At 39.1% G+C, this 14209-nt stretch overlaps 1 protein-coding gene across 1 annotated transcript in view; it reads left to right on the plus strand.

Moving 5' to 3' along the window:
* Positions 1–14209, plus strand: part of ANO4 (anoctamin 4) — a 111206-nt gene that overhangs the window by 81491 nt on the left and 15506 nt on the right. The window contains exons 18-21 of the mRNA XM_070946824.1: positions 3366–3506; positions 7684–7848; positions 9524–9560; positions 11814–11925. Coding sequence (XP_070802925.1) covers positions 3366–3506; positions 7684–7848; positions 9524–9560; positions 11814–11925 — 455 coding nt within the window. The remainder of the gene's footprint in view (positions 1–3365; positions 3507–7683; positions 7849–9523; positions 9561–11813; positions 11926–14209) is intronic.

The following is a 14209-nucleotide window of genomic DNA, read 5'->3' on the forward strand; positions in this document are numbered from 1 at the left end:
ATGCTGGTGAATGCCCTGTCTTCAGCCTTCCCCCATTTCCAAATGGCTTTTTTGGTTAACAGTCTATGTAGGGGTTCTGCCACTGTTGCCTTGTCTTTAAGGAAAATGGCGTAAAAATTTAATAGTCCCAGGAAGGCCTGTAATTCTGCCTTGTCTTTGGGGGTGGGCGCTTCTTTGATTGCCCTGATCTTGCTCTCTGTTGGGTGTATGCTGGTGCCATCTACCCTGTATCCTAGGAATTCGACTGAAGGGACTGCGATCATGCATTTATTTCGTTTCACTCTGAGTCCTGCGTCCCTGAATTTCCTTAGGACTTCCCTCAGCCTTTCTCTTAGTTGTTGCTCATTGTCGGCGGTAATGAGCACGTCATCAAAATAGGGCACCACCCCGGGGATACCCTGTAGTAGTCGCTCCATGGTACTTTGGAAAAGTCCGGGGGCTACGCTTACTCCGAATTGCAAGCGGGTGCACTTGAAGGCCCCCCTGTGGGTTACGATAGTCTGTGCCTCTGCGGTGGCGCCATCTACCGGCAGCTGCTGGTACGCCTGCGCAAGATCGAGTTTTGCGAAGATCTTGCCGGGGCCCAGGGAATGCAACAAATGGTGGACGATGGGCACTGGATAGGCGCTCTGCTGCAGGGCCTTATTAATTGTGCATTTATAATCAGCGCATATACGCACTGATCCATCCGGCTTTACCGGTGTCACAATTGGGGTCTCCCATTTGGCGTGGTCGACTGGAACGAGCACCCCTTGTTTGATTAATTTGTCCAGTTCAATGTCAATTTTGGGCTTCAGGGCGAACGGTACCCGCCTAGGCTTTAAACGGATGGGTGCAATATTGGGGTTGAGATTAAACGAAATCGGGGTCCCCACATACTTGCCAAGCCTTTCGTCGAACACGTCCTGGAACTCTTGCATCAGGTCCTCCTTCAGGGTGCTTCGAACGTTCCTTACTCCGGTGAACCCCATGCCTAGGGCTCTAAACCAGTCCATGCCCAGGAGGCTTGGGAGGTTGTCGCTGACGATGGTGAGGGGCAGTTTCTCGGTAAACTCCCCGTACTGTACTTGGAACTCGCCTCTTCCTTCGACGGGTATGCGGTTCCCCTGGTAGTCCTTCAATCTGCGTTGCTGTGACTGGAGCTGTCGCTTGCATGCGCTGGGGATGACTTTCTTTAGGTTCTCCCAAGACATGATGGATATCGGTGATCCCGTGTCGATCTCCATCTGGCACTCCCGTCCCTCGATCTCGACCGTGGTGTAGGTCTTTTCTCCGGGCGAGGTGCAGGTCTGTGCGATGCGTATGGTGTAGGCCCCAGCGTCTTCAAATTTCGCGCCCTTCCGGTTTCCGCTATCTCTGTTGGGCCTTCGGTGTGGCGCCGGCTCTGATTGGAAGGATTGGCCACGTGGTTTGTAGCTCTGGTGTGTCTTGGATCTGCAGACCCAAGCGATGTGGCCCCTCTTCTCACAGGAATGGCAAACGGCATCCCTGAACTTACAGTTTTGTCGTGAGTGGGACCCTCCGCAGCTGGCGCATCCGTCTCTGGGCTCCTTGCGGGCTGTGTGGGACTGCTCGGTGCGGTAGACCTCTTCTTCAGACTCCCCCTCGCTCGCGGTGCTCATGGCCTCTCGGTGCACTGGCGCCGTCTTTTGCGTTGTTCTGGTTAGGTGGGAGCTCTTTAGTCTCTCTGTAGCCTTTACTGACAACTCTTGCACCCTGGCCTCGTCTAGCGCGATGAGCAGGGTCAGGTTTGACCTCGCAAGCAGCCTTCTCTGGAGCCGGCTATCTCTCACTCCGCAAATTAGTTGCTCTAGGAGCATCTCATCCAGGTCTCGGTACTCACATTGGGTTGCGGCCTTACGCAGGGCAGCGACATACTCGCTGATCGATTCGCCCTCCTGCTGGAGCCGTTGCCGGAAATCATAGCGCTGGACGTACTTCAATGGCATTGGTGCATAGTGGTCTTTTAGCAGGGTCTGTAGCGTCGACCAGGAAATGTTGTGGACCGAATTCGGCTCCGACAATGCTTCGGCTGTGTCGAAGACCCGTGGCCCGCAGTGGCTCAGGAACAGGGCTTTCTTTCGAACGTCCGGTAGCCCTTGCATGTCGTTTGCCACCATGAAGCACTCGAACCGAGACATGTAGGATCCCCACTTCTCTTCCTTGGGGTCGAAAGGCGCTGGCGGGGTGTAGGCAGACATCGTTTCGGGATTCTCCTGTGCTCTGCTCGCTCGCCTGGCTGGATTCGGTTGCGGTCTCCGGTCCCCTCTCTGAACGTGGCTTCAGCTCTTTTTCTCAAGTGTGGCTTCAGCTCTCCTCTGCTTCTGGCCTCAAAATCCCACCTTCGTCGCCAATGTTAAGTTGGGTGAATGAGGACGCAGCAAGTCAGAGTAGTTAGTGACAACAGCTCTTTATTATATGGTGAGACTCCAGCAACTGACCCAGGGAGCCAGCTCCCTTTATATACCTTGCAGCTGTGGTGGTCAGCCAATCAGCTGATGGTCAGTTAATTCGAACTTCCCGCCAAACAAACCTATTTACATAACAGAAGGGATGTGTAAAATTAAATTATGTGTTCATTTGGAATTATTTTGGTATAATAAGCACGTATAAAAGAAATACTGAACCCTTCTATCCCCACATAAGAACCAGGTCAGCATTCTGTTTATAGCAGTAATTGCCAATATGTTAATTTGCCCAGAGGCAAACACCAAACATCAGTGTTATCTTAGGCCATCTAAGGTCACTGCTATTACAGAATCAAGCAAAGCACCACCTCAGAATCAGCTCCCATAATAAGAGCAGCTTTTGAGTGAAAGATGCCATTGAAAGGAGTGAGTGCAATTAATGAGTTAATGGGAAAAAGTAGCAGTAGGGCCAAGATGTTTATCTTGAGATCAAGCAGGCCAGACAGCTAAGGACAGCTCACAAAGGGTCCTTTTGTGATTTTTGATTCTCTTGATGCTGTCCCAACCACATTAATTCTTTGGCATTGCTGCAAGATACTTAGTTAAAATATGATAATTGACCTCCTATTGTTATGTTTTTATAGTGAAAGGAAACGAGGGAAGAAACAGTAATTTTCCTGAACTTTGAAGAATTTTCCTGTACTGTACAGGAAACTAAAATAATCCTGTCAAAAACTAAAATAATCCTTTAGCTTTGTAAAGATATCTCTACCCCTCTCTGAAGGATTACAGTAGTATTTTATTAGTTCCTTAGCAATGCTTTTAAATATTTTTAACATCTTGGCCTACTGGCTTGGCTGAATGTAATGTATTAATAAAAGCTTCATAAAATTACTAAAAGCTTAAGCTCTCTACACAATTATATCTAATTCTTTTTTTAACTTTTGTATTCTTTAGGAAGAAGTACGCCCCCAGTTTGAAGCCAAGTATTCCAAGAAAGAAAGAGTGAATCCTATATCTGGAAAACCAGAGCCTTATCAAGCATTTGCAGATAAATGCAGCAGAATGATTGTTTCTGCATCTGGAATATTTTTTATGGTTTGAAATTTTTTAATTTTGTTTTTCCTGAAAACTAGATTTTAAAACATCAGCAAAATGGAGATCATATACACTGCTCAAAAAAATAAAGGGAACACAAGCAGAAGACATCCGAGATCTGAATGAATGAAATAGCCTTATTAAATACTTTGTTCGTTACATACAGTAGTTTTGTGTTTCCTTTAGTTGTTTGAGCAGTGTATAAACTACTGTATGTAAAGAACAAAGTATTTAATAAGGCTATTTCATTCATTCAGATCTCGGATGTCTTCTGCTTGTGTTCCCTTTATTTTTTTGAGCAGTATATATTTTAAAGTAGCATTAAGCCATCTTGACTTTTTTAGTTTTGTTTTTCTTCATTTGTGTCACAGGGTTGTCTTATGTTTATTTGTCTTAAAAATATAAAGAAATTTAATATTCAGTGATATTATTACTGAAACATTTACTTGCTAATATATTTAATAAAAATGAAATTCAGGAGTGATCAATTTAAACAATGAAAATAAAACAAAACTCTAGCATGTTTTTTAAAAAAGCTCCAACAAGGGAAATCTAGCAAAGGAAAGTGTTCCTATCTAATATTAGTGCAGATTAATTCAAGTTATTGTGTGATATGTTTCCCCTCCAAGCATACACACTATAGATTTATATCTTTTTTAAAAAAATTAAAGACTTCTCCACAATTCAAGCTAATATTGAATGCAAAATTCAGATCTACTTTTTCTTAGAGTAGAATTATGTATTCTGTAAACTGACTATCAGTTTACCTCTGAACACTTATATGAATGAGTGTTGACTGGGATGAGGGGCAGGGTGGGATAGGTTGGAATAAATGAAAACACATGAATAATGACATAATGACATAATGATTATGGTTTTGTGTCAGGGTACCTGATACAAATAATAACAGCATTCATGCCATGACATTATGACATGCATATCATTTGGTGTTGCTGGAAGTAAAATCCGGTCCGGTTCCAAGCCGAGAGAAAGACGGTGGAAATAAAAAGGAGGCAGGTTGCAGGAAAATAAGTATCTGTTTATTTGGTAGCCAGAAACTAGTAACAGCAACATATTTCTGGGGTGACTGACAAAATGGGGTTGAGAGAAGGTGGGTTTTTATACATTCTATGGGGCTTTGTGATTAAGATGCCTGTTCTTGTGCAATGTACTTTGACCTATGCTTGAGTATGCCCTTTTAGTATTCTAATTATTGTTGCCTGCCTCCCATTGTGGCTGGGCAGTCATGCCCTGTTCTTGGAGCTGGATAGGGAATGTAGATTTTAGGAGTCTGTTTTTCTGCTTTTAACCCCATCAGCTTCAGCCTTCTCTGGGAGCTGTAACTGAAGGCATTTTGTTTATGAATGGAGCTGTCTGGTTTTCTGTAAAATACATATGTAAATGGATAATGAATGGAAAGCTCCAGTTTTCTCAATAGAGACAAAAGTATCTCATTTATAAAACTTAAATATTGGAGGGACTGCCTGGAGTGTTTTCCTGGTAATGGAGAGAAGTGTATGATTTGTTCATAAGAAAGCCTCCTTGCTGAGGGCTGGGGGTGGGGGGTTGTGCTGACTTCGTACAGTGTCATCATAGCTTCCTGCAGATACCACTGCAGCATAAGGTGATTGTAGTGGTTATGGTACAGAGGTCTCCTTGCTCTTGAATGTGCTTATGTGAAGTAGAAGAAAACATATGCCTACAGTAACTTTAAATTTCAAAACAATAAACTATTATTTTATAGTTTTTATTTTGACTGTTATTTATATGAGCTTAACTTTAGCTATGTAATAAAAATAATTGATAGCCTGAAACTGATTCTTTAGCATAAGAGCCACGGTGGCGCAGTAGTTAGAGTGCAGTACTGCAGGCTACTTCTGTTGATCACTGGCTGCCAGCAGTTTGGCAGATCGAATCTCACCAGGCTCAAGGTTGACTCAGCCTTCCATCCTTCCGAGGTCGGTAAAATGAGGACCCAAATTTTGGGGGCAATATGCTGACTCTGTAAACCGCTTAATCAGGGCTGTAAAGCACTATGAAGCGATATATAAGTCTAAGTGTTATTGCTATTTGATTCAAGGTTAATGAAATGTTTAATTTAAAACTTATTATTTGTTGAAATGTATTCTTCAAATATTGAAAATATCTGTTTCAAACAGCTGAACTTCATTTTATAGGGGTCATTTAGTATTAAAAATAATGGAGCCAGCATTTATTTTACAGTACAGGGAATTGAATGTTACTATGTTGTTACTGTTGTATAAGAACTAAGCACTTTTCAAAAGTTGAGGGATTATTAAAGCAGCTATTAGCCTGCTTTTATTTGACTGTTGCTTGCTTGCTTCTTATCTATTTACAAGTGAAAGTCAGTAAATTATCATCTCCTTTCTTTTATTGATTATCTCCTTTATTTTCAATAGTATCTATCAAATAAATGCTTCAATATCTATAGGTCCCAAAGCATTCCATAATTATTCTATACTGAGACTACTCCAAGAATTGTATATCCATATTTATGGTAATGGTCATTACTTCCTTCTCTCAATTCTCTTCTAAGACTTGTTGGGTTTTTTTTTTATTATTGCAGATAAATGTTAATTTACTTTTCTGTGAGAAACGGTTCATCATAATAGGTTCTGCTCTTGTAATCAAATCTCACTTCAGTAGAGCAATTAAGCAAATTTCTTTACCTCTTTTAATCAGAGCAGCAATTTACAAACTATTAGTTTAATTGCTTCTCTGAATCTCAGCCTAACTGAATCCTTCAGAAAAAACTAGAGAAAACTGCCAGCCCTTGGATATGATGCAAGGTTAAGTAAGTTCACTGAGAAGTGAAAACTCACAAAACACAAAGTCCTCCAAGCATTGAATTTTATCTTCAGAAAATTAAATTGCATAATTGACCCTGTTAATCTGACACTTGAGTCCTTGAACATTATTTCTTGCCGTGACACTAATAATAGGAAGAGATCACATTAAAATGAGGAAGGAAATTAATTAATTAAATAAATAAATAAATAAATAAATAAATAAATAAATAAATAAATAAATAAATAAATAAATAAATAAATTTTATTTCTATACCGCCCTTCTCCCGAAGGACTCAGGGTGGTGTACAGTCTATTAAAAATACAAGACAACATCAATTAAAATAATTTAAAATTATTAAATGAATTTGGCTCAATTTAAAACCCAATTTAAAATTTTTATGTTGATAGCCCTGCCTGGCGGAACAACAGGGTCTTGAGTGCACAACGAAATACCCGGAGGTTGGAGATCTTACGTATTTCCGGGGGCAGTTCATTCCACAGGGCTGGGGCTCCCACAGAGAAGGCCCTCCCCCTGGGTGTCGTCAGCCGACATAACTTGGCTGATGGCACTCTGAGGAGACCCTCTCTGTGGGAGCGAACTGGCCGGTGGGAGGCTATTGGTGGCAGAAGTCGGTCTAGAAGGTACCCGGGTCCCATGCCATGGAGAGCTTTAAAGGTGGTGACCAACACCTTGAATCACACCCGGAAGACCACTGGGAGCCAGTGCAGCTCGCGCAGGAAGGATGTCACGTGGGCACAATGGGTTGCGCCCATAACCACCCGCGTGGCCGCATTCTGGACCAGCTAGAGCCTCTGAGTGTTCTTAAAGAGGAGCCCCGTGTAGAGAGCATTACAATAGTCCAGCCGGGAGGTGACAAGGGCGTGAGTGACCGTGCGCAAGGCATCCCGGTCCAGAAAGGGCTGCAATTGGCGAATCAGGCGAACTTGATAAAAGGCCCCCCTGGCCACGGCCGTCATATGCTCTTCTAAAGACAGCCGTGCGTCCAGGAGGACACCCAGATTGCGAGCCCTCTCTGTGGGGGGCAAGGATTCACCCCCAATAGTCAGCGATGGCACCTGCTGACTATATCGGGACGCCGGAAGCCACAGCCACTCGGTCTTGGAAGGGTTGAGTCTGAGCCTGTTCCTCCCCATCCAGACCCGCACAGCCTCCAGGCAGCGAGACATCACATCAAGGGCATCGTTGGGGTGGTCTGGGATAAGGGATAAACCCCCACACATGTCCCATTTAAGAAAATCAGAATACATTTATAGATTACTTACTTGGATTTATTATTTAGTTGTTGAGAGCTACTGTACTCGTTGTAAGCTATACTGTATGTTCTTTCTATCACCTCTTTCTTTAGATCTGTGTGGTGATCGCCGCTGTTTTTGGCATTGTTATATATCGTGTTGTGACTGTCAGCACTTTTGCTGCCTTTAAATGGGCTTTAATCAAGAATAACTCTCAGGTTGCAACAACTGGGACTGCAGTTTGCATCAATTTTTGCATCATCATGCTGCTGAATGTTGTAAGGAAATTTCTTCATACCTTGATTAATTTCAATCTGTGTTTAGGTTGTTTCTTAGTTGTACTCAGATTTCTGTAATAAGAAATAGCCTTATCAGAACTATAGCACAACTTGTAGTATATGGTGGTTTAGCCAAAGTTTGTTTATATTTAAAAAGATTATTGATATAGAATTATTTTAAATGAATCATAAAATGTTTTATAAATGCACATACACATACAGGATTACACTGATTATATCAATATTGCTTTTCCTGCATATTTCTGGCATAACAGAGATCCACTGTGAACATTTAAAAATAAACAATAGCAAAATTAAGTTGCAGATTGAATAGATCAAACGTGTCAAAGGCACAGTAAGAATTTGAGACATTCAAGAGGAATATCTCAACAAAAATTACATATTTAATTTTGGGAAGCTCCTGGAGGTAGAACAGAGTATGACATGGATGGATGGATAGATAGATATAGAAACAGTTTTAGAGGCAAAATCTTACTGACTTTCTTTTTAAAATGCCTACAGAACTAGTTAGAGCATTTTGAATCCTGCTGATTTTGCCTATTCAATATTGGTTTGCATTTGTACAAATCTATATTTCAAAATAACTGAGACAGTGCTTTGAAAAAGATATATTTGAGACTTGATGTTTTGTATTTATTATAAATGCAAATAAGATAGATAGACAGACAGACAGACAGATAGATCAATAGAATAAGACTTCAGCATTTTTACAATGTGAAAAAACTCTTCCGCTGCTCATTTTATTTAAAAAATTGAGACATTATTAAATATTTCACTAAAGATAGAGTAATGGTTGAAAATCATTTAAAATATAAAAATAGAGCCCACCGTTCCATTTAACTTGGTTTGGAAATATATTTTGGAAAAATAGTGTTCTTCACTTTGATTTTTTAAGCACAATTTATAATCAAATAGATAAAGTATCTTAATCAAAAGCAGTCCCATTGCTGAAAAGTGAACAATGCCATATTTTTTTTAAAGTATGTAAAAAATTAGATACTAGCAGTGTAAATCCTATGTGAATCTAATAAATACATTATTGATTATATGCCATCAAATTGGTGTCAACTCCTAGTGACTGCATAGACTTTCTTTATAGTATAAATATTAGATAAATGCTAAATTACTTGGAGAAACAAATATGGAAAAATGGGCCCTTTTATAATCTGTCTGCTAAATTGAAAAATTTAGTGCATTTACATATTTTTGGATGAAAACACTGTTTCTTCTCACACCAAGGCCATAGTAATATTTGAACAGGAATAAATTGCCCTTCTTTTCTATTCCTGCTTTTCCTCCAGTGATTAGAGTTTTAACTTTAAAACAAAATGCTTATTTGCATTTATAATAAATATAAACATAAATAATTCATCTCAAATGTACCTTTCCCAAAGCACTGTCTTATTTGATTCGAAATATAGATTTTTACAAATGCAAACCAATATTGAATATCCAAACTCGGTGAGATTCAAAATGCTCTAAACTAACTCAGTAGGCATTTTTAAAAGAAAGGTCAGTAAGATTTTGCCTCTAAAGCTGTCATTATCACCGCTAGAATAGAGAAATAAAGAATGAAGGTAGTAAGCACATAATGTTCATCAAATCTGATTTATATATTACATTAAAATTATACGCTGTTTTTCATTTTTTGCAGTTGCATGAAAAGGTTGCTCTTTTTCTGACAAACTTAGGTAAGTGATGAAAATGAAGTAATATGTTTCATGGTTATCATGCACCTTCATTTCCTGCATGAATGGAGCTAACAGTATGCTGTATTATTTGTTTCTCTGTGTCACTGTATGTATTTATGTGTATCTGTATGTGTTCGTGTTTCCACAAATCAACTTACTTTTCTATATGCCAGTTTTCCCATTCATCCGGTCTTCCATCCTACAGAGCAAGGATGCAGTGAAATAAGACCTGGAACAATTCCTTGTATAATAGACAATACTAAGCAAAAGAGTTAACTAGTTGAATCCCTATGTGATACAGTTGCATATGCAGTGGTGGGCTGCTGCCGGTTTGGACTGGTTTGGGAGAACCGGTAGTTCAGACAATCAGCTGGCCCCGCCCACCCGCACCCGCCCTATCCTGTCCTATATTTCCTTCTTTCTGGCTCAGCTGATTTGCACAGCACAACTGATTTCCGTGCCTCGGCTGTTCTACTTACCGGGGCTGCCTTAGAAGGTAAGCAGCTGAGCTTCAAATTGCTGTATTTTGAACACTGCGTGCAAGTGCATTAGGCACACACACGTGCAAAGCCTGCAGGCGGGCGTGAAGCTCACACTCATAGACCCAGTTGTTAAACCGGTTGTAGCCCACTACTGTGCATATGTATTAAATTTTTTGCACAAAAATTCTATTCGCATGATTAGATTGAACTGTAACTGATGTTACTTGTCCTAAACAGCATAAAATGGACTGTTAGTTCTAGTTCTAAACTTGTCCAATCTATTTAAGAACCATCAGTGTGAGACAGACTTTGTAAAAAGCTGGAGTTGTTTTTGCTATGTCAAAAAAAGGTCTTTGATTTCAGATTGAATTTTCCCCTTCACTACATTAAACAATACACGTGCTGCTTTATTTCTCAGAGTTTGTTTACAACCAAGTGTTTATGTGGTATGCCTTGCCTAACTAAGTGCTTGAATTTTTCAACTAGCATCTTTAAGATGTTTTAGTGTTGTTTTTTCAGGCACTATTAATATGCAGTAGGAAGGAAAGTTCTCCAAACAACTCCCTTTGAAACCTATTGCCCAGCCTTTTAGAACGTGTTCTGTCAGACTTTGGTACAAAAGGACCAAATGCAAAAGATACCATGTGGGACCAGACTTTCTGTAAAACAATGTTTATTTGTTAGAACTCTGTAACAAGTCATCTGAGTAGAATGTTTATAACCTTGGTAGTTTTGCGAATGAAGGGAAATCTACATGGCCTAGGATAATGTTGGAGGATGCAATCAGATTTACCACCAATTTATCAAGTACATAGGAGCTGAGGGACACAAGGAAATAAAAATCAATGACTTAATAGCCAGCCATCAACACTAATTAACAACTAAAAGCTACATACAACCAGGTACCATATAAAATAAAATGCATAGAATAGCCCAATGCACATACTCTGGAGAGAGAGAAGTTCCCTGAAGATGGGCTGCAGCACAAGCCCAGAAGCTTAGAAGAATAAAACTTTGGTCCCAATGACTGACTCAGATAGGATCCTTAGTACAGGTAGCTTTTCTTACAGCTACGGTACCTACTGTAGTTGCAACTAACATTTGTACTAGCTCCTATTTTCTAAAATTAGATCATATGGCCAAGTATATGAAAGTCCTATTGGACATCAGTTCCTCCCACATCATCATATTTTTCTCTCCACAAAATAACAGAAAATTTAAAGTTGGCCTCTTTGGGTCCTAAATACAATTGAGCTGCTGAGAATACTATATGAGTCAATCCACTCACATCCCATTTGATGTCCATTGAGTTCATGCATTTTTCGCACTTTTAAAGGCCAGGAATGGTTCCAGGTTCAGATCTCTCTGTTCAGTTACAAGCATCTCCAACGGGAAAACTGAAAACAAGAAACTTTCTGTATAGAGAGCAGGCAGAACCTGCAAGTTCCTGCTGGTGGATACTGCACTATGTATACTACTTATCCTGCAGTGTTTCTCAACCATGGCAATGTTAAGTTGTGTGAGTTCAATACTAAGAATTCTCCAGCCAGCTTTTCTGGCTGGAGAATTCTGGAAGTTGAAGTCCACATATCTTAACATTGTCAAGGTTGAGAAGTACTGTCTCAGAAACTAGACTTTCCCTGCATTATAAGCAAGATCTGTAACTAAGTTTACCGGGACATTTCTAGACTTGTAGGGTGCATGCAGTTTCCCCAAATCCAGCATTCAAATTTCAATAAAGATTACAATTTCCATTTTTTTTTCATTACAGAGCAGCCTCGTACTGAATCTGAGTGGGAAAACAGCTTCACTTTGAAAATGTTTCTTTTTCAGTTTGTTAATCTGAACAGTTCTACTTTTTATATAGCATTTTTCCTTGGAAGGTAAGATTAAATAATATGATATCTGCCTCTGTAAAATTGTTGTTTGTTTTGAATTCATGCTAAGTATGCCCTAAGTAGTAGAATACAGTATGTCCCTCGAAAGTTCATAAATGTAGATTAACTGTGATCACTAAAGACACTTTTAGGGAGTCACATTGTCTAATACCTTCTGTATTTTTATCTGTAATACCACTTACATAAGAACATGCTATTCCCTTGTGGTTAAGTAATGTTACAGCAAGTGCAGAAAAGCAGTAAGAAAGAGTAATGAAAGGTAGAACATAGGGGAAATATTCCCACCCCCATTCACTATATCTTTCAATAAATTCCATCTTTCTTTCACTATGTCCATCCATTAACTCATCCATTGACTTTTGTTATTTAAATTTCACAGCTTGGTTCCATCCAAAACCACTTTGTCTATCTTCTTCTTACTATCAACCCATTCAATCTTCTTTGTGTGATTTAATAATTCATTCTCTATATAAAACCAAGCCCTTTCAACAACCTTCTTTTATACTGTATCCATAAAAATGTTAAACAAGAAAGAAATATTATCTTACTCTCTGTTCAGTCATTAATTAAGCATTTCAATTATTCCCATGCATGTTTTACTTCCATCACATCTGCCTAGAGTTGTTCAACAGTGAGATGAGCAACATATAAATTTAATAAAAATAAATCATATACCATTTTTGTATTCCACAATATCACCCATTTTTCAGTATTCAGTCCACATTCATTAAGCATCTATTCATTCTTGACACTATCTGTTCTAAATTTACTAAATATTTCTTGATTAAATCTTTCCCACTGCATTGGTCTTCCTTTTAAATTTCTCCTCATACAGCTTTCTTGTAATGTAGTGGATGAAAAGGTATATTATAAGCAGCCATTTTAGCTTCTTTTAATAAACATAAATTCCTTGCATACATATTACCAGTATGTATTGCCATCATGTGCAAAACCTAAATCTTTCCATCGATTTTTTTCCCCATCTTTAATAAATACTAGGCAATCTAAAACTCCTTGGGTCATCATTTCAGAGATATTTCCTTACCAGATTCCTCAGTGCCTTCAACAATGGCAGAGCTTCTAATGTACTGCCTTAAATGGAAAAGTTGGGATACATTCATTTCATACTGATAATAGCCCATGTTGGGATGTATAGCACAGTCAAACATCAGCACAGTGAATCTTTTATGACATTTTATATTTATAACTGTTATAAGGTAGTTTTATATCATAATGTCATACTGCATTTTAAAAAATTTACCAAATTTTAATTCCACATGAATCATGGGTCCCAGATTTTGGACTCATTCTATAAATTAGTCCATTTGAGGTTTATACCTCAAGTGCTGTATAGCAGTTTCCCATGGCACCCACCTCCCTATAGTCTGTACCACACCTGCCTGTCTCCCCGGTCATGCACGTTCTGTAGTGCCTGCCTCTGATACCCTCCCACACTCTGTAGTGCTCTCCCAAAGCACTGTCCTACTTGACCTTAGCTCTCACCTGCCATCCTGCTTACCTGATTTCCCATCTTACCACATGACAGTCTACGCTTAATGACCCCTGCAGTTTTTGAGTTATGGCAACAACTAGGATTGCAAGGACTGTGATTGCTAAGTAATGTGGTCATATGATATTATGCTTTATAATGGCATCACTTAATTATTATTTATAATGGCATCACTAAAATTATTATTATTATTATTATTATTATTATTATTAATAATAATAATAATAATAATAATAATAATAATAATAATAATAATAATAATGATGGAAATTCCAGTCCTACTTGCCATCTTAACCCAAGAACTACCTATATTTGGGACAATATGTCACAAGCATAACTGAAGCCCAGATTTATTCCAAGCGTGCTGAGGCTATTCTACACTAGATAAGATCTCTGTTTAAATATTATGTTGCAAACTAACTCCACAAATAGGTGGCGCTATTGCTTAGCGCATTGTAAGCCGCCCTGAGTCTCCGGAGAAGGGCGGCATATAAATCAAATAAAAAAAAAATAGATGAATGAAAAGATATATCTAGGTGTCTGAGTGGACCACTGCTTAATTATGAGTCAGCAGTGTACTGCAACTGTGAAGACCCTATTGTCTTTTAATACATCAACACATCAAATAATCATTTGGAATGTTTCACTTTTTTAATAAAATGTTTTGGGGATGTTTACCAACACCTGAAAAATATCAAATGTATCTTTTGTTTGAAAGATCAGTATGTGTTTTATCATGAATATTTTGATATGGCTAAG

This window comes from Pituophis catenifer, unplaced genomic scaffold, assembly GCF_029215685.1.
Source record: "Pituophis catenifer annectens isolate HBS135680 unplaced genomic scaffold, rPitCat1.0.hap2 SCAF_7, whole genome shotgun sequence".
In the NCBI taxonomy this organism is placed as follows: Eukaryota; Metazoa; Chordata; class Lepidosauria; order Squamata; family Colubridae; genus Pituophis; species Pituophis catenifer.